We start from the raw sequence: 27,750 nt of genomic DNA, 5'->3' as shown, positions 1-27,750 counted from the left end.
CTTACCAGCACAAACACCTCATACCAACTGTCAAGCACAGTGGTGATTATTTGGGATTGTTTTGCAGCCACAGGACCTAGGAACCTTTCAGTCATTGGGTCGACCATAAACTCTTCCGTATACCAAAGTATTCTAGAGGCAAATGTGGAGCCATCCACCTGACAGCTAAAGCTTGGCTGAAATTGGATTATGCAACAGGACAATGATCTCAAGCACACCAGCAAATCTATGACAGAGTTGCTAAAAAAGAAAATAATCAAGGTGTTGCAATGGCCTAGTCAAAGTCCAAACCTCGACCCAATTGAAATGCTGTGGCGGGACCTTAAGAGAGCTGTGCATAACCAGCCAGCAAACCTCAATGAACTGAAGCAACTCTATAAAGAAGAGTGGGCCACAATTCCTCCACAACTATGTGAGAGACTGAAAATCATACAGAAAATGATTACTTCAAATTATTGCTGCTAAAGGTGGTTCTACAAGCTACTCAATCGCAAGATGTAGTTGCTTTTTCACACATGGCCTCTCCATTTCAGCTTTATTTCTGTTAAATCAATCATGACACGGTGTAATATGTCAGGTTGTATTTACTACCTAATTTTAAGACCTGCTAAGGAACAGGTGATTTTTATTATGTTCCCATATGTAAAATCACAGAATTCAAAGAATTTCTTTTTCCCACGACTGTATGGGGGGGGGGGGCGTCAGGTGCTGTCTCTCTCTCTCTTTCTCTTGCATTGTCCCCAATACTATTAAGGAAACAGGGGAACATGTTATTTGCCAAGTATAGCAACTTATAAAAAACTGCAAAAAAAGAAGTGGCTTCAGTCCAATTCCCGACTTACAAGTTACCGGTAAACACTTGTAATCACACTGAAGAAACGTGCATGCTCTTAAGATAGTCATGGACTGCTTACTATGGGTTTTGCAGCTCCCTGGATTGATGTCTATTCAGTGCAAACACAACCCATTCATGCAATACAAACTTAATACAAACATAGATATTTTATGCAAACTGCAATCATCAAGTCTGCTGATGCCTTTTAAAACAAACAAAGAAACTACAGTATCAGCTTAGTTATAACTTAAGTGTAACTACTCCAAGGAACACCATTTGGTTTGTTTTAAACCAAACAACCATTTATGTTTGTTTTAGGAATCTGCACTTTTCCCATAACTTATTTCTTTCTACAACATCAGAGTGCAGTACATCTGATGTAAACTAGGAAGAGTTGATATGAGTTACAGTTAAAGCTGTCTGCTACGTAGTCTTTTATCAGACTGTACCAGCAGCAACTGTCTACACAGAGCACAAACAGGTTATTTTTTAAATTGCTTCCAATAACATGAGAACAGAGAACAAAAAATCAACTACAGGCAGTGACTGATTTGCACGGGGGTTACGCTCCAGACCCGCACATATCTTGGGGGGACCCCCGTAAGGCCGCCCCACCCCGTTTTGGGGTCACATCCAGATTTGGCACACTGTGTGTGTGTGTGTGTGTGTGTGTGTGCAGTTGCACACATATTGAATGCACTTAAAACAGCTGCTGCCTATACTAGAGACAGTAAAACTCTAAAAATAGAACAGTAACTTTGTAACTGTTTTGAGAGTCAGAACAAGATACACATCAAAAAATTAAAGAAGCATTATGTAACAGTTGTACTGACTTTGACAGATAGTTGACACAATACAAGTAACTAATCTTAGCATCTGCACAGTAAAAACCAAGATTCATTTTTCTGAAATTCTTAAAGAAACACACCCAAGAAATTCAATTTCCACAGATAAATAAATAAACGTAAATAAAATGTAACATTTTAAAGTCACCTCAAACAATATTTTCAATTTGCCAGTTTTATTGCTGAAATACCTAATTAAAATTATATAATCCACTACCTACTACAGGTCACATATGACTGCAGCAGACATCTATAAGGATATGATTTCTAGTTCTAGGATTGTTGTTTTTTGAGCTACTGGCAATAGGAAGACATACCAGTAATTAATATTTACATAGCTTAAAGGTATGTTTTGAATCACATACCTTAGCATACATTTAAATAAACTCACCTAAATAGAATGAAAACAAACCGTTTTCAAAATGCTTCTTGAGTATCATAGGATTGTAGAATTGAAAGGGATCACAGCGATCATCTAGTCCAACCACCTGTAATGCAGGAATCTTTTTGCCCAACATGGGGCTCAATCCCTGAGATTAAAAGTCTCATTCTTTACCAACTGAGCTATCCAAGTTAACACATGATCATTTAACATAACCAGAAATCTGAATTAAGGAGAGTAATAATTTGCAACTCCTTTTTGCATGGTCACTTAATCTGGAGTATCCTCCCCTACTTAAAATTATTCACTTATTCCAGGCTGCAGTGCAATCACCATGATTTGGAGTAAGGCCTATTGAATTAAGTTTCCCATAAACATGTATAAACATTTACACTCAAGGGGTAAATCAGAGACTGAAGAAAGTAAACCACCCCTGGTAACATCAAGGACTCTTCATTTCATTTCTCTTTCCTCTTAGAGTTAGTGACCATGAAAGCAACAGACGGACTGTTTTTTTTCTAGTGGGGGAGTGATAGCTTCAGAGAGAAGCACAATGACCTATGAATGACCTGACATAAAGGTTACATGGCTAAATGCCCTTTCTGCTGACAATCCTGAGGCAGCCCAACTACCTCTGAACCTTAACCATGTAAACAAGTCCTAGGAGAGTATAAAAAGAGGCCTGAAACTACCAAGGGGTGAATGAAACCTCCAAAATTACTTTCAAGCTCAAATGAGAATAGGTATTTACAAAATATTGCTGGTAATTGCTTGAATGTTTTGCTTAAAGCATGAAGCATTATATTCACATTCAATCTGCTTGGACAGAAACACCACTTCAGCATAAGCTTGGAGCTGTTGTCACAGATATCCAATCCAAATTTTTATTATATTCATAGACCAGCATAAGATAAAAGCACCTCCATACATTAAACAAAACATGCTAGATAGGCAATAGGGCAACACGTACTCATACTTTCAGTTACAGTAGACCAGCATAAGATAAAAACATCTTTAAAATTTACATTAAATCAGTTTTAGACTTGCTGTGTGACACATACCATCCTCTGACGTATGTCAATCATAGCAGCACAGTATCTGGCAACTGAATATGTTATATCAGGATTTATATCTTGGGAGCAGTAAGGAGATATGGAATTGTCCTATGTGCCCTGGAAATTTGTATATTATCGGCAGGATAAACCTAGCACGTATGTTTGTGTAATACTGGATAAAAACATGTTCAATTGTTTCTATGTGCCCAGAGCCACAGGGGAATTTTCTCACCTCATAAGGCGTCTTCCTAAAATGGCCTTCCTGGATGGCTGAAGGGAGAGCCTGGCAATGAGCCGGAGTGAACGCTCTTCACTGTTTTGGTATTTCAAATTCGTTAAATATGCCACTGAGGTGGTGAGATATCTACTGGTTTCACTAATGATGAAATCTAGGAACCTGGCTAGATCTGACTGATGTTCAATCTCAACCACACACTGTTTAATGGTTTTTTGGGCCTGTAAGACCTAGAGTTAGCATTTTGTCTACCACTGCTCGCTTCCATGTTGTTTGAAAGCCATCCTTTAATGTTAGGGAAGCAAGGCCACGTGAGTAAAAGGATAGTCTAAGCCAGAAGTTAAGTGTGGCCATTCACACCCTAGCCTCTGCTCTTACAAAACTTGTTTCAAGACATATTGTAGCATTTGAAACATATTTTGGCACTTGAAGAGCTGATCTTAGGAACTTAAGATTGTACTAGTTCCAGTGATGTGAGATAAGTGAAGGGGCCTAGTTAGGCACCCTATAAAAGCTGTGTGATCGATTTTTATGAATCTCCAAGAGCTGTCCAGTATCCACAGATGCTATTACGGACTCTTCAAAATGCACAATTTTGTGGTGCATTAAGATTCACAACTAATCCCAGTTTGAGTTGTGATGTACAACTAGGAGTGTGTTCAAATCTGGGTGGCCTTGTTTTTAAAAATGTGCCTGTCCCCCCCCCCAACTGTTGTGGATATATCCATCACAGGTGCCAGGAAAAAGGGATGCCAAAGAATCCACCCAACTCCCACACTCCCACTTTATGCACACCTGCTGAAGCCTAGCTGCAGATATGTGAAAGGGAGCAGAAGTGGCAGAATATATGTTTTTAATGAAGCTCTGTACTGCTAAGAGTGTGTCTATGGGCAGCTGTAAGATGCTGCTTATCATTCTCCCCATCCCTTATGTCAGGGGTGGGGAACCTTCAGATTTTGGCAACGCTGGCTATAGTTAATGGGTGTTGGGATCCAACAAAATCTCATTCCACACCCCTGCTTTATATGGTAACTTAAACTGTTATCTGGAGATATCAAAGAGCATTACTGTACATGCAAACAGCAAAGGTGGTCTATTGTCTGCGAGGGGGGAGGGGCTGCAGTACACAATATTGAAGAAGTCCTGCCCAGTGGCCTCCTTTCCTCCTCCCCATATCAGATGCTAGAGGCATCTGAATGGGTAGACTTGTGGGATTGGCAGGCATAGTGATGGTGAAGTGAGATAAAGCTTATCTGCTTTGCATAGTTTTGTGATAGTATCTATGGGGATTACAAAAAAGGCTGCACGCTAGCCTCTTTCTGATTTATTAAGACACCATAGGAGTCACATCCTATGGAAATAGCAAGGAAGGTGTCACTTCCAGGAATTGCTTAACTAAAATCAAACGAAAACCCCAGGAGTAACAGTAGCCTAGACATTGATGTTGCCAGGATTTATGTTAGGGGGTAGGACATCCATGTGTCAACACCCTCTGTCTAGCATATTCCGAATGAATTGTCTCAACAACAGCTGTTTTAAATTACTCTCTTTTGACCCTAAGTGCTCAGAAAAATCTGTCAAAATCTTTCTACAATTTCTACTTTTAGTCAAGTATTTTTATTTATTTACTTGAGGGGGGGCAGCTGTCCCTCCTGCCCACGCCCATTAGCCCGGGGCTCAATATGCTATGCAGATCTTTTTCATGTGGAAAGCGTTCAGTTTGAAAATCTTTTTTTTTTTAAGAGGGGAGGGACATGTTAACATAAGAGACTCTCTGTTGGGTCAGACCAAAGGTCCTTCTCGTCCAGCATCTCGTTCCAAGTGGCAAGCCAAAGAAGCCTAACTCTCCTGCCCTTGCCTCTCAGTAACCGACTTTTTTTTTTAACACAATGTTTTTCTTCTTCCTCCTCCCCATTTTAACTTCACAACAACCCTGTGAGGTACGTTATGCTGAGAGTGGTCAGTAACTGGCATTTAATGGCGTTCTGCCTCTGAACCCAACCAAGGCTATCATGCCTAATGGGCATGATAGACTAACCTATCCTTTTGCACTATTGGGGGGAGGGGGCAGGAAAGAGGAATCCCCAGCCTTGCTACCTTTTGTTATGTCCCTTTGCTACTGTTTTCTGAAGCCTTGGGATGCACAATTTGTCTGAGATTGTGGTAGAATCAGGGAGGCATTTGTGGGTTTCCTTAAGGGCCCTAAGTGCCTTCCATTCATACACTTTGGCACCATCCAGCCAACGAAATTAATATTCTAAACTACAATTCCCATCCTCACCTCGACCACTAGCCATGGAGGCAGGGGCTGACGTCCAATGCTCCTCGGGGCAGAGACCCATAATTTCTTCTCTCCTCTCTCTCTCTCTGTTACCGTTACTCAAGTTAAAAGTGCCGTGAGCGCCACGGATCTCCATAAAAGATCGCCCGCTTTCTAACAGGAGGAAGGTGACGCAGGGCCCCAAGCCACCTGCTTGCGCGGCAACCCCCATTTCGCTCCTTCCAAGGGCTCCCGGCAGATTTATTGGAGCCACGAAGGGGCAGGTTCCGGGGCTAAGCTCGACTCCCAGCCACAAGCCGTCTCGCATGGCCGGGAAGGACGGCTATGGCGCCCTCCTCGGGGGAAACTCTCCTCAGCTCCAGGCGAGAGAGAGAGAGAGAGACACCCAGTCCCCCGCCTCCAGCCCCCATTTCGCTTCCCTTTCTTCTCCCCCACCCTCACCATTCTCCTCAGGGTCGGGCAACGGGGTCTCGGCGCCGGCGGCTCTGGCTCTCCTCACGCCGGGCGGCGTCGGCTCCTGCTCCTGCTCGTGGTTCGGCTTCGGCGGTGGCGGGGCCTGTCTCCATCTATCGGCGCTGAGCTCGGCGGCTGCTGCTGCGCGGGGCCGGGCGGGAAGAAGAAGAAGAAGAAGAAGGAGAGAAGGCCGCCGCGCGAGATGGGCGCTCCGAACTGGCCCCGCGGGGAGTCGCGCCTGAGGGGGCGGCCGGAGCAGCGGCGAAGGCTCGGGGTAGGAGGCTCCGGCTGGGGATCCAGAGCGGAGGGCGGCGGCAGCGGCGGCGAAGGCAGCAACAGCGGCGGCAGCGGCGGCAGGAGCGGCCTGGCGGCTCTTTCTCATAATTGTGCGACTGGCCCGGCTCGAGCGCAGCGGCGTGGCCGCGTCAGCTCGCGCAGCCCCGCCCGGCCTTTCTCCCGCCTTTTCCTGGCTCGGCCTGCGCTTCCCTCAGGAGCTGCGCGTGGGTCGCGCTCGCCTCAGACGGAGCAGGAGGGGTCTGGTGCTGAGGGGAATTTTTTTTGGGGGGGTGGCAAGGGCGAAGCTAGAAGGGCCCTTCGTAGTAGCAGTAGTAGTAGTAATAAAAAATGCTAATAATAATAATAATAAATTAAACAAACTGAGGGGATTTTGGGGGGTGGGATGGCAGGAGCGAAGCTAGAAGGGCCCTTCGTAAATAATAATAATAATAATGAGATTTTTTGGGGGGGTGGCAGGAGCAAAGCTAGAAGTGCCCTTTGTAAATAGTAGTAGTAGTGGTAGTAATTGGCTTAATATATTATTATTCTCATTCTTCTTACATTTCAATTTACATTACTATTCTCCCACTCACCCTAAGGTCCCAGGACCTTAATTAACAGTCATTGTAACAAATGGCGGTTCCCTCATTGTGAGAGGTGAGGTTACAGAGAACCAGGCAGAGGGCCTTCTCGGTAGTGGCGCCCACCCTGTGGAACACCCTTCCATCAGATGTCAAGGAAATAAGCAGCTATCCTATTTTTAAGAGACATCTGAAGGCAGCCCTGTTTAGGGAAGTTTTTAATATTTAATGCTGTATTGTTTTAAGATTCGATTGGGAGCCACCCAGAGTGGCTGGGGAAACTCAGCCAGATGGGCGGGGTACAAATAATAAATTACTATTGAATTATTACAATAATAATAATAATGGGGAAAGTATATAATTTACCTAAAAACTATTGTAAACAACTAAATTCATTAGCAGGGGTGATGTAAAACTTGTAGCTAAAAAAAATGAAATAAGGATTAGTAAAAATTGGAATGATGCAGGAGATACAGGGGGAATAATTATAACACAAGGATCCACAAAAGGGGAGGGAAGCCAAAGGCATATATGTTGTTTTTTTCTTACTTGAAGCTTCTAAAATTTGAAAAAAATCAATTTTTAAAAATGAAATGATGATGATGATATTTATACCCCACCCATCTGACGGGTCTCCCCAGCTACTCTGGGTGGCTTCCAACACATATAAAAATATAATAAAACATCAAACATTTAAAACTTCCCGATACAAGGCTGCCTTCAGATATCTTCTAAAAGTTGTGTAGAATAATACAAACAGCTCAAAGCAACTTCACAGTCACATGTAAAAAATGCATTGTGTGGAATACGTTGTTTGAAATGGTACATGCTCATTCATAGACATGCCAGGAAAAGTTTCACCTAAATGCCTGCCTGTTAGGCAGAGGATAAAGTTGCAGAAGTCTCTGGTGTTTAACATTAACAACATGTACAGAGCAACACACGCACACCCCTAGAACCTTTAAAATGTGATGCTTCACTTTCTCCTGTTGTTTGTCCCTGTTTAGCCTGCTTCAAAAGCAATCCTGTTTAGCCTGCTTCATGCATTATACCAGGGGTCAGCAACCTTTTAAAGCCGTGGGCTGGTCCACCGTCCCTCAGACCATGTGGTGGGCCAGACTATACAGTATTTTGGAAAAAATAATAATGAACAAATCCCTATGCCCCACAAATAACCCAGAGATGCATTTTAAATAAAAGTACACATTCTACTCATGTAAAAACACCAGGCAGGCCCCACAAATAACCCAGAGCCATAGATAAAAGTAATAACCCAGTGCCATCTCTGTTGTCCCAAATCTCAGCCTGGAATATTGGGTCACCAGCTTCTTTAAAGGAGACAAGGAGAGAGAGCATTTTCAGTCAAATTATAACATGATCCTACAGCAACAAAATCAGTGAATCAGTTGCATTTGGTTTATATTCTAATTCAGAATTACTCATCTAAAAAATAAAAAGTAGGTTACTCAAATCCACTTGTAACTCTTCACAGTTCAACAGACAGAATAAATTTGTGCAGTAAAGGCCAGCCAGTGATATTTAAAATAAACACATTTCTACCACCAAATTCATAGAAAACAGAAAGACCAAAAATATTTTTTAAGGTTTGGGGGACTTATTAATTAATTAGAAATATGTATAGACCAGTTCCTGGCATGAACCCATCAAAGTAGATTACAGGGTAAATATGGTGGATGGGGACAAAAACTCAAACTCTAAGAACAATAAAATAAATTCAACGAACTCTAAAACAATAAAACCATCCATTCAAACTATTTAAAAATCATATATAAAATTGATCTTCCATATATGACTTGGTTACACCTCAGGGAAAACCTTGAATGAAAATGTCTTCATTGGGCACCTAAACATCATGTGCTTTAAATGTATGGCCTTAGTTATGAGATTTCTAAAGCCAGTATCTGTACTTGGCTGGAGGAAAGTTGAACAGTGTGCGTCCAGGCAACAAGGAAATTGCTGTAGCAAAAAATTACGCCATTTGATACTAGATATCAAGAGGATGTAAACAATTGCCAGCTAATTATGCAAAATTAGCCTCCCTCTATTCCCTTTGGTGGTTGGTTCCAGGCTGGCTCCATAGTCTCATTGGTAGACCTCAGTAATTTTCAGCCCTGGGGGTAAAATTATTAAGAAACTCACTCTGACAGTCTATTGTTGCTTTTTGCTTTTTATTTGTTTCTACCTTTCAGTGAACTTACATACTTGATATTCTGTTTTATTTGTCGTCTGTGTGGACTGTGTTTGAAAACTATATTTGATCCAACTGCACCATAGCATGCACTCCAGTGGAGGCTGATTGGAAGGAAGCAGGCAAGACCAGGATTTTAATTTATTTATTTCTCACAGCATGTTTGCAGCTAGCAAACAGCTTGGGGATGACTAGTTTAATAAGCAGAATATTTCCATTTTAATATCCTTGAATAATGCAGACTATACACTTGAGATAATGCACTATGCGGGGGGGGGGGGCTGGGGGATCCACATGTTTCAGCCACTCCTCTTGAAAACAAATTTAATGGTTGTCCTCTAGTCTGCCAGCATAGCAGGAAATCTACCTGCATATCAATGATACCAAAAGTGTCATTGACTTTTACCCAGCCCATACAATTTGTGCCTTTGAAAATAAATTATGCATCATTATGCATACCTACTAAATTGTGTTGTATCAGTTCCTGGTGATTAATACTTCCAAACCAATGGACATTTCCCTTCCAGAATAATTAGATGCAGTGTAAGTATGGGAACGTAAAAGTGGAGGTGCCTGTGAGAGGAAAGGGAATCACATGCCCAATACAGCACAAACACCTTTCCTGGAATTTTCCCAGGAGATAAGCCATCAGGTACACTGTAACTGATCTGCTGATTTGAGGAAATTTAAGGCTGTGTGCACATTGCCAGCTTAAAACGCAACTAGGTCATTCTGTTTCTCAATTTGAATATGAATTGTGGCTGTCTGTCGCATGCAAAAAAAAAAAAAAGTTAAAGGACCCCTGGACGGTTAAGTCCAATCAAAGGCGACTATGGGCTTGTGGCACTCATCTCGCTTTCAGGCCAAGGGAGCTGGCGTTTGTCCACAGACAGCCTTCCGGGTCATGTGGCTAGAAGGACTAAACTGCTTCTGGCGTAATGGGACACTGTCACGGAAGCCAGAGCGCACGGGACAGAGCAACGGGGACTCACTCTGTCGCAGGGATTCGAACCGCCAACCTTCCAATCGGCAAGCCCAAGAAGCTCAGTGGGAGAGCACTGGGTGTGGAGTAAATGGGAATATGTACTGTACACAGCTTCTGTCTACAAAGCACAGTAAAACAGTAATGTTCCCCCTCCCTCAGCAGCAAGTTGTGCTAATAAATGATAGCACTGCTGTGACTAATCCCCATGATGGAGACAATGGATTGTGTTAGAATTAGAAACACATTATTTTTACTTTATTTTTTGCTAGGCTAGGAACTAAGAGAACTAACCATACCTGGAGCTGATCCTGCATCCTGTTCATGGAGCCACTTTAGAAATTACATGCCAGCATACCATGTTATCCTGCATTAATTATCAGACACTTTAAAGAACAGTTGTGAATACAGCAAAAGTGTGTGCTTGGCTCTGTTTTGCAGTAGTAGAGTCACCTGCTACTGATGCCACTGGATTAGACTGAGGCATTCCCCACCGCACATACACAATTTACAGCTTCAGATAAAACACCATATGAGAAAGTAAAGCCACAGGGATTTGTGGTAGATCATTTAATTGCTGTTTGCATGCTTGATACAAGGCTGAGACATAGCTGGTAAGGTAGGGGCCCTAACGTAGCAAAACAAGGGTCCAGTGGGGAGGGGTTGAATTCTGTATGCACATAGCTTTATACCTGTCATGTTTTAAGCATCTAGTAGCAATCCAACAGGAAGGAGCTTGAAAGGAAACAGAATAGTTGAATTATGAACACTACATCATTTATTTGCAGCTAATGTGTTTAAAAATCAGCTGTCCTTCACAACAGAACAAGTATTCTACTATATAAACCTACGGCCCTCTGGATGTTATTGGACTCGTAACTCTCATCAGCTCTAGCCAGTATGGCCAGCAGTCAAGGATGATTGGAGTTGTAGCCCAACAACATCTCAAGGGCCATAGGTTCCCCACAGGGCTGGCCCACCTACGAAGCAAGGTGGGGCACCTGCCTTGAGTAGCAGGATCCACAAGGGCAGCAGATCCCAGTGTAGATCTTTATTCCCCGTCTTCATTCACCTATTCTTCCCTAGTGGGAAGGTGTGTGCCATTTTGTGGTTTGCCCCAGGGGCCAAAATGTCTCAGGCTGGGCCTAGTTCCCCTCCCCACATCACCTAAACTAATGGTGTGCGGTTTCTGTGTCCCTCATAGAGGTTACTTCCCTGTTTCAAACTGAATCCTTATTAAATCGTACTCATGCACTGAAGTGCAATCAGGGCCAGCCCGTCCATGAGGTGGACTGAGGCAGCTGCCTCTGGTGGGGAAATCCAAGGCGCGGCACCCACTCAGAAACCCATGAGCTCACTCCCGCTGCCACTGGAGAAGTGAGAAGTGGTGGCAACTTCTGGGTTCTGGTGAGATCTCACAAGAGCTCCACAATATCTCACAGGGCTACTGCAAGACCAGAAGCCACTGCTGCTGCCATGACTTCTCCAGCACCGCCACAAGCAATACACCAACACTGGGGATCTTACTGGAAACCAACACCACTTTTTCTCACTTCTCCAGCACTGCCATGGGCTCCCCCATCCCAGTAGAAGCGAGGAGAAGCAGCTTTGGCTTCTGGCAAGATCTCACAGGACTCTTCCAAGATTTTGCTGGAAGCCACCATGGGCGCCACAGCCTCTTCTCACTTCTCCTGTGGTTGTGGTGCTCGGCACCCTTCTTGCCCCCAATGCTGCCAGAGAAATGAGGAGAAGCAGCTGTGGCTGTGGCTTCCACATCCCAGTGAGATCTTGTGGACCTCTCAAGATCTCACCAGAAGCCACCACCACAGTCACACAATCACAGACAGTGAGGCTTCAAGGGTGGGGTGGGTGTGGAAGCAACGGGAGCAATACCTTCCCATTTTGCCTCAGGCAGCAAAACAGGGCGGGCCGCCGTTGGGTACAATAGGCAAAGCGTTGTGTGGCTGTAAGAACTTGGTAACAAATCTTCCCTTCATCTACAAAATTCACTGAATAACCTTGGGGCAATCTAATGTCCTTTGCAGGTTGCTCTAAGGATAACACTAGACAACGTGGTATAGATTTCCATTAATGGACTTAAATTCATACTTGACAGGGAATCTCACGTAGAGGCATTCGACAAACCATTATCACTCAACTCACTTTAATTCACAAGTCTTGTTATGAGACTAGTAGCTGTTTGTCGTCTTGGAGTTTATGACAAATGATGGGAATACTGGTAGTTTAGTCTTAACATGCTGCTGCAATTTTATCTCAAAAACCATTGTGTGACTTGCAGTACCCTTCTAACAGCTGAAATAGGTTTTCTCAGCAGCATGTTGAGGCTTTCTTATGGAAATAATATTAATGACAGACAAACTTCCCTGAAAGGCACTTTGCTGACCATGATCACCAATCTTCCCATGTTGCAGGAAATAATTGTATTTGTTTTAGAGCAGTAGTCTCCCACCTTTTCAGACCCAGACTTGTTGTTGTTGTTCAGTCATTCAGTCGTGTCCGACTCTTCGTGACCCCATGGACCAGAGCACGCCAGGCACGCCTATCCTTCACTGCCTCTCGCAGTTTGGCCAAACTCATGTTAGTAGCTTCGAGAACACTGTCCAACCATCTCATCCTCTGTCGTCCCCTTCTCCTTGTGCCCTCCATCTTTCCCAACATCAGGGTCTTTTCTAGGGAGTCTTCTCTTCTCATGAGGTGGCCAAAGTACTGGAGCCTCAACTTCAGGATCTGTCCTTCTAGTGAGCACTCAGGGCTGATTTCTTTGAGAATGGATAGGTTTGATCTTCTTGCAGTCCATGGGACCCTCAAGAGTCTCCTCCAGCACCATAATTCAAAAGCATCAATTCTACGGCGAAAAGCATCAATTCTTTATGGTCCAGCTCTCACTTCCGTACATTACTACTGGGAAAACCATAGCTTTAACTATACGGACCTTTGTCGGCAAGGTGACCCAGACTTAGCTTGAACCAAAGCATGCATTTGGAGACCCATATCTTAGATATTTGTGGTGCTGCTGCTGCAGCTATCCCCATTAGATCATGCTGTGACCTGGTAGTGGTTTCTGGCCCATCTGTTGAAGACCAATGTTTAGATCCCATGCTCAGTTGAAATGGGGCAGCCGTGAGCTCAGAGAAGCCTGGCCAGTGGCATATGGATGCCACATATTTTCTGCCTTCACTATTGGAGCTCCCAGTTGCTGAAAATCACATAAGAGGGGAGTGTTTTGTCCAAAGATTTCCCACCCTCTTCTTCATACATACATAGTTTTATTTGTATGCTACCCTTCCATAGTTCAAACAAATGTAGTCATATACAATAAATAAAACATAAAAAACACAACCAAATTGAACAATTTCAACATATATCACAGTAAGATCTAAAATAAAGATACAAAAAACAACAGTATCAATAATGGCAACAACCCCCCCCCAATAAAAAAACCCAAAGCAACACCCCAGTGCAATAGTATATTCAGGTGATCTGCAAGAAATGTCAGTGTGACCTCTTGAACATATAATAACCCAAACCAGTATTATCCTTGCACTCATAAATGTCATAATTACTGTCAACTTGGCCTACTGCTTTTGTAAATACATTTGTCATAAAGTGTCACCATTCCAGCTCCTCCCTTTTTTACGCTGTGTGTGTGTCTGAAGATGAACATTTGCAATCACTAAACCATTCAGCAAGCTGTGATTATAACAAAAACAGGGTCGAACTGTCCTTTACACACTGTCACCTGGGAATATCTTGTTTTCTCTCTGAACTTCTGTTATTGATTTGTGTGCAGTTTGCTCTTCAGAGGGTCCATATGCTCCTGAGGCTGAAATTCCTGCACGTCTATGAGTTAGACCCATTGAACCCACTGGAACAGATGAATGTACAAGCAAGTACAGAGAATCATAAGAAGCTGCCTTATACCGAGTCAGAGTAATGTCCATTGAGCTCAGTATTGTCTACACTGACTGGCAGCAGGTCTCGGGGGTTTCCCAGCCCTACCCGGAGTTGCCAGGGTTTGAACCTTGGACCTTCTATTTTAAAAAGCAGGTGCTCTACCATAGAGCTGCAGCCCTTGCCCCAAAGCCTCAAATGCTATAAAAACACACTTGCACTCTTCTTTTCCTTATGTTCTTACAAAGATGCCTGCTTCTTCAGCATTATGGAAAGCAGTTGTTTTGTACAGAGATGAGATGCTTGCAATCAAAGTTCTCAGTTTGCAATAACTGGATCCAATCACTCACAACAACATAAAGTTTCCAGCATTCCCACCTTTTGTAGTTGTATCAACAGAGATAATTCAGGTGCTGAATAAGTTGAACTCCCTTATAGGTCTCTATTACATATTTTTCCTGCTATTGTTTGTGTTAATGGCAGCCTAACTCTAGACATCTGTGTTTTGTTTCCAGATGTGGCATCTATCAGCTGTGAACGAGGAGGAAGGAAACAAGTTTTACCGGTATTTTAGATAACTCAGCTATATGGACAACCTGAAGGAATATATTATTAGCATGTAACTTTAAAGTTACACAAGTTTGGACTAAATGGTTTTTTGGAGTTCTTCCACCACCATGCCCAGCCCTAACATTCTGGCGCTGTGGACACATTACCGTTTATTCTGCTGTTTGATGCGTTTCCCCTCAAAGCAGCTTCCATCCACTTTCAAAACGTAAGCCACAAATAAGCCAATGTGTGTGCATTCGAGACAGCCATTGTGTATGCACAGATAACAGCTTCATTAATAGGAGATTGGGGAGCGAAGTTGCAGATATAACGTAATGCACAGTGGGCGAAGACATCCTCACTGTGCTATCTGGTGTGTACAGCAATGTGCAAATGCAACTTGATATACAGTGGTGAAAAAAACAATCTCGCCACAATTTAGGCTGCTAATGTGTACAAGGCCCATTTGTAAAAAGAGATTACTAAAGAGCTAAAAGCAGGGGAACAAACCTGAATAGGCAGGATGGAAGAATCTAGTGCTTTCCCCCCCGGGGGGGGGAATGCAGGGGTACGCAAACCCCTAAACCAGGGATCAGCAAAGTTTTTCAGCAGGGGGCTGGTCCACTGTCCCTCAGACCTTGTTGGGGGCCAGACTATATTGGGAGGGGGGTGGGATGAACGAAATTCTTATGCCCCACAAATAACTCAGAGATGCATTTAAAATAAAAGGACACATTGTACTCATGTAAAAACATGCTGATTCCCAGACTGTCTGTGTACCAGATTTAGAAGGCGATTGGGCCAGATCCAGCCCCCGGGCCTTAGTTTGCCTACCCATGCTCTAAACATTTTGTGAATCTAAGTTTGGCCTCATTGAGGGGCAGTATTTCAATATGAGTAGGGAAATGAGAGTACCACTAAACATTTTTTTGGGGAGGGGAAGCACTGGAATAATCCACTGAATATTAATATGAATTTATTTTATTCCTTCTTTTATTTATTACATTATGTTTTATTGTATTGAAAATTTAATTCTATAGAATTACAATTGCTGTAATGTGCAGAAAAATAATGGTGGTCTGTAATATTCAAGTGGTCCATGGTGCGGGGGTGGGGTGAGTATGGGAACATCAGAGGAACCCTATGGTTCAATGAGAACATCAGTAAATGTGAGCAAGCCTTCCTACAAGACTGTTTGTCCCACTGTGACCTAATCATTCCCTGCAATGCGCAGCCGGAAGGTTGTGTTGGGCGAACGACTGTGAGGCTCAGACAACAAAGAGGATGCCACCTTTCTGTCCCAAGATAAGCTTGAAAGGAATGACTGCTTCAAGAAAGCTAGCTCCCCAGGGAAGATTTCTAGAACTTCTTGAGGAACTTGGGAGATTTGAAACACAAAACACTTTACTTAAGGGATGTTCTCTCTCTATCAAAGAATAGGCATCACAAAGGATTCTGGGGCAAAAGGTTTTTCTGTGGGAGAGGCCTGGAGGTTCTCAGCAGAAAAGGCAATAGAGGGTTGATTCCCCAGAAGTAGAAAATTTGAAAAACGTGCTGATTAGGACATAATCTCAGGCAATTGTGTGCACTGCTCTATTCTTGTTACTTGTGAAGGTGATATGCGGTATCAGTTTGATCTCAACCAAATTGGCCTGGGTACCTCTTATCTCATGGGTTGATAGCTCACTGAACCGGTTGTAACTTGATCTCGCTGCAATAAAACTACTGCAGGCAGTGAAAAGCCTCTAAAATAAATGTGTTACAGGGACAAGGGGCAATCTTACCAGAAACACATTCTTTTTTTACATTGGGAAAAGGGGGCTTTATTTTCAGAATAATTCTTATAAAGCATCTGAGCACTTTAGATGCTCAAGTTCAGAGTCATAGAAGTTAATGCCTTTATTTGTCACTTTGTTCCCGGGGGGTTGATGGAGCACCCAAGTCATCAAGAGGATGGAGATGCACTTGGTTCCTGCCATCTGGAATCTGTCAAGGTGTGGTGCAGGAGCACTTTTGAGGTCATGTCACAGCCCTAGTTTTACATCCGAATCACAAGGAACAAGGACAGTGGCTTTGTTATTGCAGCAAATTTCTCCCACTGAAGAAATAATGGAACAAATCCACCATGCCTCGTAAAAAGTTTATTCCTATAGGCCAGGCATGTCCAAAGCCTGTTTCGGGGGCCTAATCCAGGCTGCCGGTCAGTTTAATCTGGCCCCTGTGGCAGTTTATTTCCTGGGGTAAAATCCCAACAACTCCAATCCTAAAAAAGCTCAACAACTTCAATCCTTAAAAAAAGCTCAAAAGTTCACTTCGTCAAATCTGGCCCTCTTTGAAAAAAAGTTTGGGCACCCCTGCTATGGGCCAAACACTTTTAAGCTGAAGTCTCAAACAAGAACTCACAGGGTGTGTGCTTATGAAGTGTAAATCAGACAGTAATCAGGAAGATAGCATGGGCAATTGCAATCACGTAAATTCCTTTCTTGACAACGTCTGCATTTATAGCTTTTCAGCCTCACCTTTTCCAAAACTGGTTTGCACTTTGCAGTGAACCAGATCTTATAAACATATCGCAGGACTGGGAAACCTTCAGCCCTCCAGAAGTGGCAGAACTGGAACTCCTATCATCCCTGCCCACTGGGATTATAAAAACAAAACAAAAAATAAAAAAATTCCTTCCAGTAGCACCTTAGAGACCAACTAAGTTTGTTCTTGGTATGAGCTTTCATGTGCATGCACACTTCTTCAGATACACTGAAACAGAAGTCACCAGACCCTTATATATAGTGAGAGAGTGGGGGGGTATTACTCAGAAGGGTGGTGGGAATGGGTGACTGGCTGATAGGTGTGGAAAACCTGTTGACGACTGTTAACCTGTTAACGACTGCAATTGGTCTTACAGGAAAAGGCAAGGGGTGAGATGGCTAAAGATAGCTTTGTCATGTATAATGAGATAAGAATCCAATGTCTTTGTTCAGACCAGGTCTCTCCATGGTTTTAAGTTTGGGATTGTAGTTCAGCAACATCTGATGGGCCAAAGGTTCCCCTTCTTGACATATTGTAAGATGCTGTCCCACAATTCTGTCCAGCTAAGTCCCCCTTTAACATTTACACTCCTAATTTGTCTTTTTGTTTGGTCATCTCCAAGTACTTTTTGTAGATTTGGATTGTTTGCATTGCCTGATACATTAAATGTTCTACCCAGCAGTAAAATCCATAGTTCACATCTATTACCGGTAACAACCATCCAATTAGGCCTTAAAACTTCCTATGCCTACTGAAATATTCTGTAAAATTTGCAGTAATCGTCATTTATTATATTCTGGAAACATTTTTTTTAAAGCTACACTAATCTTGTCAAGTGTTTCATTTTTCAAGCTTTACAACACTGTTGGCAAAAGAAATACTGGGTTCCTTAATGTAGCCTGCTGGGAGTGTGGGAAAATAACCTTTACGTTGTGTAGCTCTCCAATTTTACTGCCTATTTATGCTTCCATCTTTAAAGCTAATGGGCATCTTTAAAGGAGAACATTTTCAAATTGCAAATTAATTGTGTTTGAGAGATGGTAAAGCATTAATTTCTTGTTTCTTAGTTGACCTTATTGTCCTTAAATTACAGCCCTCAAGACACTATTCCCACCAAAGGCAGACTACTCAAGCATAAATAGCACCTGAATTTTAATCACAAGTTCTTGTTACTGTTAAGTCAGTGCATGTACAAAACCCTGTCTTAATAGCAACATGAAATGTGGTGCACAGGATAACAAGGTCATTGAAACCAATTTTGGTTTTTTTCCATTTTAACTTGTTCCACATTGTTGCTAAAAGCTGGAATGTTTGTAGTTCTGGGTGGAGACAAATAATGAAATGTTCCAAGTTGAATGTACCTTCCACAGCTTCACCTTGTGGAGTTGTTTCATAGCTCAAGATTAAAGGAAGCACTAGAATTGCCATGCTAGCTGAAGAAAATGATGGCAAGCCACACAACCTTGCAGAACATTCAGGACTTCAGGGTGTGGGGTTTTCTGGTCATTTAACTGACATACTTTTTTCCACCTGTGCAGTTAGGCAAGGGTGTGTCCTTGCTGGTTTTATTTATACTTGGCCTATCTTCCCACATATTTGGGCTCAATATCTTCACACCCTCCTAAACTCACCACTACCAAAGTTTACATTTTCTTATGCACAGATGACGCCGTCTTAATCTCACAAGGTCTCTGCTTGCTGGAGATGACTGCAGAAAAGAATTTATAACGTAACTATTAACTTTGTGGAGTCAAAGGTTATGGTGTTTTCAAAAAGGAAGGCCAAGTATTCTTGGACCATGGATAGCCACAGATTAGAACAAGTTGATTTCTGCAGCTATTTCAGGATCTGGTTTCATGACCGTCAACAACTGGACTGTACTTGACAAATTAGCAAAGGCCAAAACAGAACATACGGTGAGAGCGTTACTTTGATTTTGTTTCCCCTTCACAAAAGGAGGTGAATTGGTTCCAGCAGCAATATGAGTGAACACAGCAAAAGCTGTGAAGCAGATTTTATATGGTGCCTCAGTCTGGTTACTCTCAGAATGTGTGCGGAGTTAACCCATAACTTGGAAGCTGAAATGGAAATGGAGGTGATCTGAGTGCAACAGAGAGGTGAGCAAAGTAAGGAGCAAGAGGGAAGAAAAAAATGGGGTGAAGATAAAAATGGGGGTTGCAATAAGGGAATAAAAGGCATAGGAATGGGGGTGAAGATGGGAGGGGATGGTGGCTTCACAACTGGGCAAAAGGTGGACAAAAAGAGATCTTGCTTTGCAGGGGGGTTGGATTAGAGGACCCTTCTATGATTCTAAGGGTGCTGCATAGTCACAATGTGTGGGAGGAAGAAGAGGCAGGAAGTTGCCACGGGGGGGGGGGGGCGACTTGCATGCAAGGGGGGTTGCACAAATGGAGGGGGGATGTACCTAAGAGTGAAGGTGAAAAAACAGGTATTCAAAGCAGGGCTGCAGAACAGAAGAGCGCAGTAGTTTCAGAAGTCCGCTCCCTTTCCCTGGGGGGCGGTGTTGCGGAAGAAGATGATTTTGGATTTGATACCCCGCTTTATCACTACCCTAAGGAGTCTCAAAGCGGCTAACATTCTCCTTTCCCTTCCTCCCCCACAACAAACACTCTGTGAGGTGAGTGGGGCTGAGAGACTTCAAAGAAGTGTGGCTAGCCCAAGGTCACCCAGCAGCTGCATGTGGAGGAGCGGAGACGCGAACCCGGTTCCCCAGATTACGAGTCTACCGCTCTTAACCACTACACCACACTGGCTCTCCGGACTGGCATCCGGGACCTCCAGTGACCCGGATTGGGGGCAGAGGGATGCTGTCCACATCATGGGGATTCCTGGTCGTGTCATGCCCCCCGGCCAACCAATTGGGCGGCTAGGGTTGTGGCCGCAGGCCATTTAAACTGCGGCGCAACCAAGGGGGCAGGTGGCTTCCTTTCATCTCTTCACCGGATATCCCAGCCCACCTGCCCTCTTTTTATGCATTGCCATGACAATGACCTTGCTATGGACATATGTTGGCCGCCATATTGATGGGGCTGGGTAGGAGTTTTTCCACTTGGCAAATTGGCACCAGACGCTTGGTTTCCACCTACCTTGTAGCAATCGTCACAACATTGTGAGGTAAGCCTTTGAGATGGGAGGGGAGGTTGTTGCCTCCACCTGCCCGTCTTCAGTAAGGGTATCCTGTTCAAAGCATCCGGGGGTGTGGATCCTGTCTGAAGCCTGGTCATGGGCTAGGGCCATGCCACGACCCACCGGGGACGTATGTCATAGGGCTCCCCCTGCTGGTAGTTTACCCTTAGTGCGACTCCCTGCAGACAGGCAGGAGTCAGGATAGAACTCTGGTTCCACCCAATGCCTAACTCCTCACATCTGTAACCAATTACCGGTAAGTTGTGGCCTATTTTTGCCCATTAACCTAAATTATCATGTCTGTGTGTGTTTATTATATATTAGGGAACTACGGGGCCCGGGGCCTTGTCACGCAAACAGGGTTGGGAAGGTGAAAAATGAGCTGAGTAGTTGCATGGAGTGGGAAAGGGAAGCTCTAGGGGGTTAATATGGGGGGAATGGTAGGACCCTGTGCAAGCAGTGGCACATCCCTTAGTATAAATCTGTGGAACTGTTCCAGAGAAGGAATTTGCGTTATTGTTGTCACTGGCACTAACCAATTGGTACCCACCGCAGACTGATCTTCTCCGTTCAAGCCTGCAGAACAATTTTTTAAAGAGCATATTGTCTCAGAGCAGATATAGTACATATGTTTATAGAGCAGTTAAAGTGTTTCTGCTGCTTTCAGAATGGTACATTTGTATGCACCTTCTCCAAGGCTTCAGTCTTCCTGGCTGCATGCACACCATACATTTAAAGCACATATAGAGCACTTGGCTTCCCCCCCCCCCCCCCAAAAAAAATGCTGGGAAGTGTAATGTACCTCTCACAGAGCTACAACTCCCAGCACCTATAACAAACTACAGTTCCTAGGATTCTCTGGAGGAAAGCTATGCAGGGTGTATACACAGTCATGCATATACTCCTTGACTGCTGCTGGAATATTAGGCTTGGCTCACACAAACAGGAAATGAAAGGGTATCTCTCACATCTGTTCTGCATTTCAGTAACTCCCAGGTTTTGAACATGCACCGATATTTCTTCCCATATAGGATGCATCTGGCCATGGAATTCCGTATTTGCAGTCTGAATAGTTTTATATCCGATTCTGTTTAGTAGCTTATTTTTAACCATGCTTCTTGGAAGCTGTTTACAAAACACAAGAAAATGCATCGCAACAAAATTAAAACAAATCAATACTGACCAGAATATGTAGTTAGGCACTTAAAAAAGGAAAACATTTTTTTTAAAGTAAACTTTCAAAGCCAGCAGCAGCATATTAAAACAAAACCATATTTTAAAAGTTGACTGGAACAGAAAGGTCCTCAACAACAGCCCAAAAAGCAAATAAATAGGGAGCATGGTACCACTTTATTTGTGTGGTTTATGTGAACCAGGCCTTCATTTAATGTTTAATCCAGGAAATAAATACAAGGATGGTATGGTACTCAACCTGTTTGAAAAGTTTATTAAATACCAAATATTCTAAATTCTAACATTCTTAAAAACATTAATGTACAATGTTTCAGAAGTAAAGCAAGAAAGGTTGTTATCAGAAATGATTGTTATTGTAAATGGCATTGTGATTTAAGCAATATGTTATTGTTATTAAGGCTCATAAAGTGTAGAAAGTCAACCAATTTTTTAAACATTTAATGTTTCTAGTAAAAGCTTCCAACACCAGTCCTGTTTAACTAGATTAATAGCATGCTATTCAGTAGATGATAGCTAAACTATCCTTTTTTAAATAATCCAATCAAATATTGTTAACACCCTGAAATCAATTCCAGCACATGAAAACCCCTTGAATATTAACCATGACTTGAGCAAACAGACCCCTTAAAAAAAGCAAAAGTATATGTTGATAAGCATCCTGCCCAAAAATTAATTTACTGTACGTCTTGCAGAATATAATCCAAGAAATGTTTAGAAATGATTAAATGAGATATTCCTCTACAGAGAAGATTCTCAATCTTAATTTTACAGCTACACAGCATCAAAGTAATGAAAAAAAGACAGATTCTTATATTCCCAATTTTTTAAGGCAGGTTAAGAAAATTTTCATATTCACTGCATGCGTTCATGACTCAAAATAAAACTAGTTAAGTTTTAACTACAATTTAGGCTCGTCCCCTGGAGAAACGCCTTCCGTGGCCACAATGAAGCTGGATGTTTCAGGCTAATTCTGTTGTTCACTACAATCAGCGTAAGATCTTAAATCTGCCGGTGTTTGAATTAGTTGACTAAACAATAACTTAAAACTGACGGCTCATATTTTGGGATGGGATGAGACAGCTCGGCGGCTATCGCTTCAAGTTTCCCAGGCTTGTAAACCTGAATGGCAAATCACCAATCTGAAAGCCACTTTGTGGCCATGGTTACTTCAAATGCATCTCCTGTATCAATTAGTCCTTTTGTGGGCGAGATTCAGATAATGAAAAATGTCCATCATTAAAGATCTCTCTCTACTGGGAATGCCTCGGAGGTAAAGGAAGAATATTACAAAGGTACTTCTGTCAAGCTTCTGTTCGTTGCCGTGGAGCTTATGTAGGAGAAAGGTATTGGTAGATTGTGCCCGCAGTTAAGAAAATCAGATTCTATAATTCTGTAGAGGAGGAACGCAGGGCCGTGGCCCTTATCCTGCAGCTCCACTGGCCACACATAGCAGGCCAAGGCTACAAAAGTGAGGCTAGCTGGTAAGGCTCCATTTTCTTCCTCCATTTGATTACTATGACATGGAGGGAAACACCTGAGAGGGGGGCCTTCTAAGTACTGGATCATATTGAAGAGGGGTAGATGGGACCTTTAAACTGCTTTGCAGAATAAGGCCTTCAAATGTAAGACGTAGCCACGGAATTCTGGTGCATTAACAAGCCACAGCGAGTCTTGGTCCTGAAGACAATTCCTCCCCTTCTCCTCCTCTTGAATGCTCCTGCTTCCGATTTTAGCCAAATCTATTTCCTTAGACATCAGAACTCGAGGAACTGCGCCTTCTTTAAACTATGATTAGTGAAAAGAATCCAGAATCAAACCCTGCTTTCAGATCCTGGCTTGTTCTCACCACGGTTCCTCAAGTTCAGATATCAAAGGAAACCATGATTTGTTTAAAATCACAACATTCCCATCTCCTTTTCTGGTTCATAAAAGAGGATAAGCTCCTCATTAGGTTCATGATTTCTGGCTACTTCTGAACTACAGTGAAGGCATTGCCAACAGTCTGTTGCAGAATCCTTCAAGTATCTTTGGTTTCAAAATGTGTGCCTGTTCAGACTTGGAGCTTTTCCTTCATTACAGCTTTCAAAAAGCAAGATTTTGAAGATGCTGCCATAGTTGTGAAATATTTTCCAAATCCAAAGTGACAATAAGGATGAACACTACATTTGCTTTTCATACATTTGCAGTTAAAATTTTCTTCCTCTAAAGCAGGATAGCCATTTATGAATAACAGCCAATGAACAATCATTATTGGTGACTTACTTCCTTACTGAAACAAGGGGTTAATGGCATTCAAAAAGAATCCTGAATCCCTGGCATGGGAAGTAAGCTTTTAAACATAAATTTAGGTTCTAAAATAAAAGGAGAGCATTTCTGTTTTCTTGGTTCTATGTTTATTATTTTTAAACTGTTTTGCTGTTCACACAACTATGCAGAGAAAATAAACCCGCTTGAAAAGAGAGAATACAAACCGAGTCAAAACTCAGTTGTGATAGAAGTGGAAGAACTGCCCATCTTCAACAAGAACTAAGTTAAAAGGCTATGATGAGACCATCTCATTTTAACCCTCAACCATTCGTATTTCACACTGTGAGTTTGTGGCAATCCATGCCTTATTACAATTGCACTGTTACCTATGGCCCAACCAAATTCCAATTCTTTATTCACTGCTACCGAAAGAATCTGTGCAAGATGCTTCTAGATTCTGCCACTCCGCAGCTAGACACCTTTTAAGAAATATTAAGTCAGAGAGTCTTGTACACAGCAGCAAGTTGGACAATATGTAAAAAAATACTATCTGTTTCATAGGCTTCATCTGTTTTACCTTTTGAAGTAAACAAGGCACAGGGTTTATTGAATCTAGTTTGGCACTTTAAAAAAGAAGAGCTTTATGTGATAGCATCATCAACAGTAAACGTTTCACAAAAATATATGTGCAAGTGTAAAAAAAGGCAATTCTTTTCATAATAAATTGTAAGAAATATTCCAATTTAAAAATTAGACCAGTCTCTTATTATATTTGACTAGAAAATCTTAATACATTATTTTAGGTGCCCTGTTACTGTCTTTCACGTTGTTCGTTGGCTCTCGTCGAGTTTTCTTCATTTGTAGTGAAATCCATGGGATCCATCACCTGACAATAGATCAAGTACACTATTAGCAATAAAATCTTTGTGCACTCTTTCGAAGCAACTGTTACAATGATTATGTAATAGAGACAACGGTATTTAACTGAACTAAGCTTGGGCAGCAAACAAAAAAAATAAAAAAATTCTAGCTAAATAATGCCTCCTATGTCCTATTTGGCAGCATAACACCCACAAATGCACATTAGAAATTTTCCTATACGTTTTTGAAAACTTGTTCTTTTTATTGTGTTTTTTATTAAAGGTTTTCTTGATTTACAAAAGTATGTGCAATGTCTCTCTCTCTCTCTCTCGTATTTTTTCCATGTAACATTTTTACAAATCAGTTTCATTTGTTGAGACATTAGAAAGAAAAGGGGGGAAGAGGTAGACGGGTGGGAGGGAGAGATAGGTGGGGTGGGGTTAGGTAAAGGTAAAGGTAAAAAATGGTACCCCTGACTATTAGATCCAGTCGTGTCCGACTCTGGGGTTGCGGTGCTCATCTCGCGTTACTGGCTGAGGGAGCCGGCGTACAGCTTCCAGGTCATGTGGCCAGCATGACAAAGCCGCTTCTGGTGAACCAGAGCAGCGCACAGAAATGCAGTTTACCTTCCCACCAGAGCAGTACCTATTTATCTACTTGCACTTTTTGACGTGCATTCGAACTGCTAGATGGGCAGGAGCAGGGACCAAGCAACAGGAGCTCACCCCATCGCAGGGATTCGAACCGCCAACCTTCTGATCAGCAAGCCCTAGGCTCTGTGGTTTAACCCACAGCGCAACCCGCGTTATATTAAGTGAAAACTTGTTCTGTAGGAGGGTGCTGATGGAAGGTTCTGCAATAAAGATGGAAACTGGCCACTCCCTCTCTCCAAGAAGTACATTTCAGTGAGAGTGTTACTGAGCTGATGGGGATATTCAGCAGAAAATTTGCAGCTCCTTCATCAGACTACAATATTCTAAATGTTTGTGCCAATAAAGGCTGAATGAATGAATGAATGTTCTATAAGAGTGGACTACAGAAGTTAAGATAGTGCAGATAAACCCCCTAAATGTTGGAAGTGTTTGAAAAACCAACTTGGCTAGGCAGCAGAAAGGAAAAGGATATATTGCTCATATGTCTAAAGCCACAGGGTTCCAGTATATAGAATATTAGCAGATAACTGCATAAATTAGAAAAAGTGTGATGCAAATCTTCATACTCCCCTACAACTTCTAAACATCACACAATGTATTCCTAATATATCATCTAAGCTATGAGATATGCATGCTGTTGTCATGCTAACCCCTTACTGTTCCACACTGAATACGAAAGGAGGGAAAGCTGTCCAGTTTAAAAAGTTAGCAAATGATTTAGAGCTTTGGGTTGGAGGGGCAGGGGGTGGAAACAGGAATTGAAATCCATGACTCCCCAGAAAGTAAATAGTTAGCATGGGTCATTATTTTCCTTGCAGTGGGCAAATGTCTGTCTACTGCTAATGGAAAAACAAGAACTAAGAATGATTTCATCAAAAAGGGCTTTTACACTATTAATATATCTGCCAGGAAGTCTGCAATCAAAAAAGGCAAAAAAAGCAAAAACAAAAAACCGAAACCCCACATTTGGGCCAACTTGGTAGCTGGATGTAAAATAAAAGCCATTTAGGTTAGCTATACTTGTGTGACATGAGTGTCATAGGTTGCCATTCACATTGCAAATAAAGAACAGAGACAAGCTTAAGGCAGTATTGCCTTGCATCAATTACTTCTGCAAGCAAAGCATGTGTTTTTAATGAGTCAGGTATTTTCCGATGTGCAGTAATTCATAACACTTTTTTTAAAGGTACGGAAGTGGAGTGAACTTGAGTCATGTTGCCCATTCAGAGCCAGGATTTGCTATTTATTGTACGCTGGGTCAGAGCCAAGTGTGAAGCAGTTTCAGTCTGCAGTTGACCTGCAGCAGAATCGTCTCAGAATCCAGACATGTGCCACTGGGGAGGGATTTTAATATTCACTCCAGTTCATACTTTTGCCTCTTAACAACATATTGTGGGGAAACAAGCATCTGAGGAGCTGCTGGTCCAAAACTAGCTAAGAGGAAACCACAGTTTGTCCCCATTTCAAAAAGGGAGAGTGAAAAACAGCACGGCCATGAGGATGTGTAAATGACATCTCTCCTTGTCCAAAGTATGGTGAATGCTGGAAAGCAGGTAACAGAGGTACAGCTCCTTAGAAACAGAGCCACAACAAGCATATTCTTGAGGAGTTTCTACATGATGCCTTCTTGCGAAGCAAGTTTTAACTATGCCAGTAATTGTGTGGCCTCTCTTGGTCACATATGGATCAAAACAAAATAAAAAATAAAAAAATTCAAAAATTCAAAAATTCCTTCCAGTAGCACCTTAGAGACCAACTAAGTTTGTTCTTGGTATGAGCTGAAGAAGTGTGCATGCACACAAAAGCTCATGCCAAGAACAAACTTAGTTGGTCTCTAAGATGCTACTGGAAGGAATTTTTGAATTTTTTTATTTTTTATTTTGTTTTGACTATGGCAGACCAACACGGCTACCTACCTGTAACTGGACATATGGAACAAGTTGGCTTACCTTTAGTTTTAAGGCAATTAGTTTAAAAACTAAAATCTATCACATTTCCCACATGAAGTAAGACCCACTCAGGAACTCCTAGCTTGGTTTCTACTAACTAAAATTTTGTTATTTTTTTGCAAGCGAGAGACCACACTGCTGTCCCAACCATTGCTGTCATAAAGACTTGGATTCTGCCATTGTCTCCAATGGGCAAGCTGGAGAAAGAAAGACAAATGGCATCGAAAGTAACCAGAAAACCCCATTTCCATAACACAAAATTCTAATTCTATCCCAATCCTTGTGACTTCCCCATGCTGAAGCTAACCATTCAACACGGATCAAAAACTCAATGGGCTTGTCAAAATGAAATTCGAAAGCAAGTGGCTCATGGATTTCGTTCTACCTTTCAAAATTATGCCAATCTGCAAAACTTCAGGGAGTTAGGATCGACAGTGGCAATCTTAATTAACGCTACCAAACGGATGGCCAAGGAGTGTTGTTCAGAAGGAAAACATTTGCTTGCATACCTCAGGGAACAGTGCAGAAAGATCATGCTTGAGAAGCCTGGGTACATGCAGCCCTCTGAACTAATACCA

General features: G+C 42.4%; 2 protein-coding genes across 7 annotated transcripts in view; both read right to left on the bottom strand.

Annotated features, from left to right (window-relative positions):
• Positions 1-6,429, bottom strand: part of TRPM7 (transient receptor potential cation channel subfamily M member 7) — a 70,826-nt gene extending 64,397 nt beyond the window's left edge. For 2 of the 5 annotated variants that reach the window (XM_033167505.1, XM_033167506.1), the window contains exon 1: positions 6,075-6,425. In XM_033167505.1, coding sequence (XP_033023396.1) covers positions 6,075-6,077 — 3 coding nt within the window. In that variant the 5' untranslated portion in view covers positions 6,078-6,425. Of the gene's footprint in view, positions 1-6,074 lie in introns of all 5 variants that reach the window. The other 3 variants (XM_033167508.1, XM_033167507.1, XM_033167504.1) reach the window with 3 other exon arrangements.
• A 15,258-nt stretch (positions 6,430-21,687) lies between these two features.
• Positions 21,688-27,750, bottom strand: part of SPPL2A (signal peptide peptidase like 2A) — a 37,112-nt gene continuing 31,049 nt past the window's right edge. For both annotated transcript variants that reach the window (XM_033166552.1, XM_033166553.1), the window contains one exon: positions 21,688-24,595. In XM_033166552.1, coding sequence (XP_033022443.1) covers positions 24,521-24,595 — 75 coding nt within the window. In that variant the 3' untranslated portion in view covers positions 21,688-24,520. The remainder of the gene's footprint in view (positions 24,596-27,750) is intronic.

Source organism: Lacerta agilis, chromosome 13 (assembly GCF_009819535.1).
Source record: "Lacerta agilis isolate rLacAgi1 chromosome 13, rLacAgi1.pri, whole genome shotgun sequence".
Taxonomy (NCBI): Eukaryota; Metazoa; Chordata; class Lepidosauria; order Squamata; family Lacertidae; genus Lacerta; species Lacerta agilis.
The sequence above is the reverse complement of the archived record's forward strand: the minus strand, read 5'-3'. Positions and strand labels throughout refer to the sequence as shown.